We start from the raw sequence: 2,500 nt of genomic DNA on the forward strand, positions 1-2,500 counted from the left end.
ATCTCTAATAAAAGAAATTATACATCTGTGGCTTCTGTCATATATCGAATCGTGTCATAAAAATATATCACTGATTCTTATCATTGGGATCTAAGAATCCTAAAATTCAGAGCGTCTTAACCAAGCTCTTAAAAAACATTTTAGTTACTGACCTCCCGGCTAAATACCCACTTTACAGCAACAACCAACGGCACTGTTAAGCCCGTACATGCCTAACTACCACCTGGGATACAACGACCGCCCCTGTGTTATCTCCCTTCCCCAAAAGCTGTCTTACACTCCAGCCATTTTTCCCATATAAATCCCCCTTAAAATGCGTATATGCAAAAAAGGATAAGTAATCATACAACGGTGAAATGGATCGACTTCAGAGCTGCGTCGGTGTATCGAAGGTCGAGCTTGGTGGGGGGGGGGAGGAAGGAGGGTGGGGGGTGGGGTGGGAGGGGCTTGCGTTTTCTCTTCTGCTTGTCACTGCTACGCTATTGTCGGTCTCGTGCAACCTGGAAAGAGAGAAAAATAAATCCATGGAATCAAGTGATAATGATTACCCAAAAAGAATAATAGAAAAAAGAAATAGAAAGAGAGAAACGTAAAGAAAAATCTCACCAAAATCGACAACCCACCGGAATGCAGTACAGCGAAAAAATAACGTCATTTCACAAGCGTAATACGCCATCCCCCCCCCCCCATTGGTCAGTCTCACAACCCTCCAACATGCGCACAACGTTCCACCTTATATCCTTAACTCTTCCCCTTCTATAAATCCCCATCCCACTCCATTAACTCATTCCATCCCCTTTCACTACCATACTATCTTAAAATACCATAAAACCATAAAAAACAAAGAATTTTTATCCTAATAAAGAACTCTCTTAGAATCCCTTCGCCTCAATAACATACTATTTTTATCATACGACCTTTGATGTCTAGCACAATCATTTATCTAAATGACCATTAACTAGGCTTCCTTCCCCACAATAACTTACCATATTTAAATACCTTTGACGTCTATCACATTCATTTATCTAAAGCAATGACCATTAACTAGACTCCCTTCGCCACAATAACTTACCATATTTACATACCTTTGATGTCCAGCACATTCATTTATCCAAAGCAATGACCATTAACTAGCAATGACCATTAACTAGACTCCCTTCGCCACAATAACTTACCATATTTACCATACGACCTTTAACATCTAGCACATTCATTGATCCAGAGCATCAACCATCAACCATTACACACAAGGGTTATACTCACTGCAAACCGAGCAATTTTCCTCGTCGCTGTTATCTCCACAGCCGTCGGAGCCGGAGCAGAGAATGGCGGTCGATCTGCACCTCCCATTGCCACACCTGGAGGATCGAGGGAATGAGGGGATGAGGGGGATTGAAGACTATTATTGTTTTTTATTTATTTATTTATTTATCTATCTTTACTGGGGGAATGAAATTATTTTGATTTTAATTTATCTATTTGTTTATCTATTTTACTGGGGGAATAGGGACTATTATTGTTTTTTATTTATTTATTTATTTATTTGTTTATTTTTACTGGGGAATGAAGATTATTTTGTTCATTTATTTATTTATTTATCTATTTTTACTGGGGGAATGAAGACTATTATTGTTTTTTTTATTTATTTGTTTATCTATTTTTACTGGGGGAATGAAGACTATTTTGTTTTTTTACTTATTTATTTATCTATTTTTTTTTTGCTGGGGGAATGAAGACCATTATTGTTATTCATTTATTTATTTATTTATCTCCCTATTTTTACTGGGGGAATGAAGACTTTTTTTTTAATTTGTCTATCTACTTTTACTGGAGGAATAAAGACTATTACTGTTAATTATTCATTTATTTATCTATTTTTACTGGGGGAATGAAGACTATTATTGTTTTTTATCTATTTATTCATTTATTTTTACTGGTAATTGTATTGAATGAGGAGGAATTGTGGCGTATTGCGTTATTATTAGATTTATTGATTAATGGTGAATATTGATCTCTGAGACTTTGTGATTGTAGTTGAATCTATCGGACGGTTTGTTAAAAATGTGCGAATACCGATCCAATGATTTTCGGATATACAGACATGCGAATGTACGGAAATAAATGTATATCTGTGTATCTATCAGATATATATACACTTATCTGTCTATCTATACGGTAGATATGCATCGCTACTGGTAGATGTGAATCTATTTCAGTGTATTAGCAAGTCCGTATAATCAATGTTCATAAGAATGTTTTTTTTCATTTCTATTGTTGGTTATCTTAGATAAACGGAGATAGAAAAAGTCTAATTAATGTGTGTATATAAAAGATACTACACAATAAGGCTAATATTCAGATAAACAGAAAAAGAAAAGAAGGTCGAGAGAACGAAAGAATGAAATAGGACAAGAGAAGAGATAGAGAAACAGAGAGAAAAAGCAATCATAAAGAATTTCGCGGGAACAAAATAATTGTCATCATTCATACTAATATGAAT

General features: G+C 35.1%; 1 protein-coding gene across 1 annotated transcript in view; it reads right to left on the reverse strand.

The window, feature by feature from the left end:
• The window catches only part of LOC113803727 (prolow-density lipoprotein receptor-related protein 1), an 18,635-nt gene that overhangs the window by 1,030 nt on the left and 15,105 nt on the right, over window positions 1-2,500 (reverse strand). The window contains exons 10-11 of the mRNA XM_070126281.1: window positions 1,264-1,358; window positions 1-500 (exon numbers count right to left, since the gene is read on the reverse strand). The exon at window positions 1-500 is cut by the window's left edge and continues 1,030 nt beyond it. Of these exons, the coding sequence (XP_069982382.1) occupies window positions 475-500; window positions 1,264-1,358 (121 nt within the window). The 3' untranslated portion in view covers window positions 1-474. The remainder of the gene's footprint in view (window positions 501-1,263; window positions 1,359-2,500) is intronic.

The sequence above is a fragment of the Penaeus vannamei genome, chromosome 10 (assembly GCF_042767895.1).
Source record: "Penaeus vannamei isolate JL-2024 chromosome 10, ASM4276789v1, whole genome shotgun sequence".
In the NCBI taxonomy this organism is placed as follows: domain Eukaryota; kingdom Metazoa; phylum Arthropoda; class Malacostraca; order Decapoda; family Penaeidae; genus Penaeus; species Penaeus vannamei.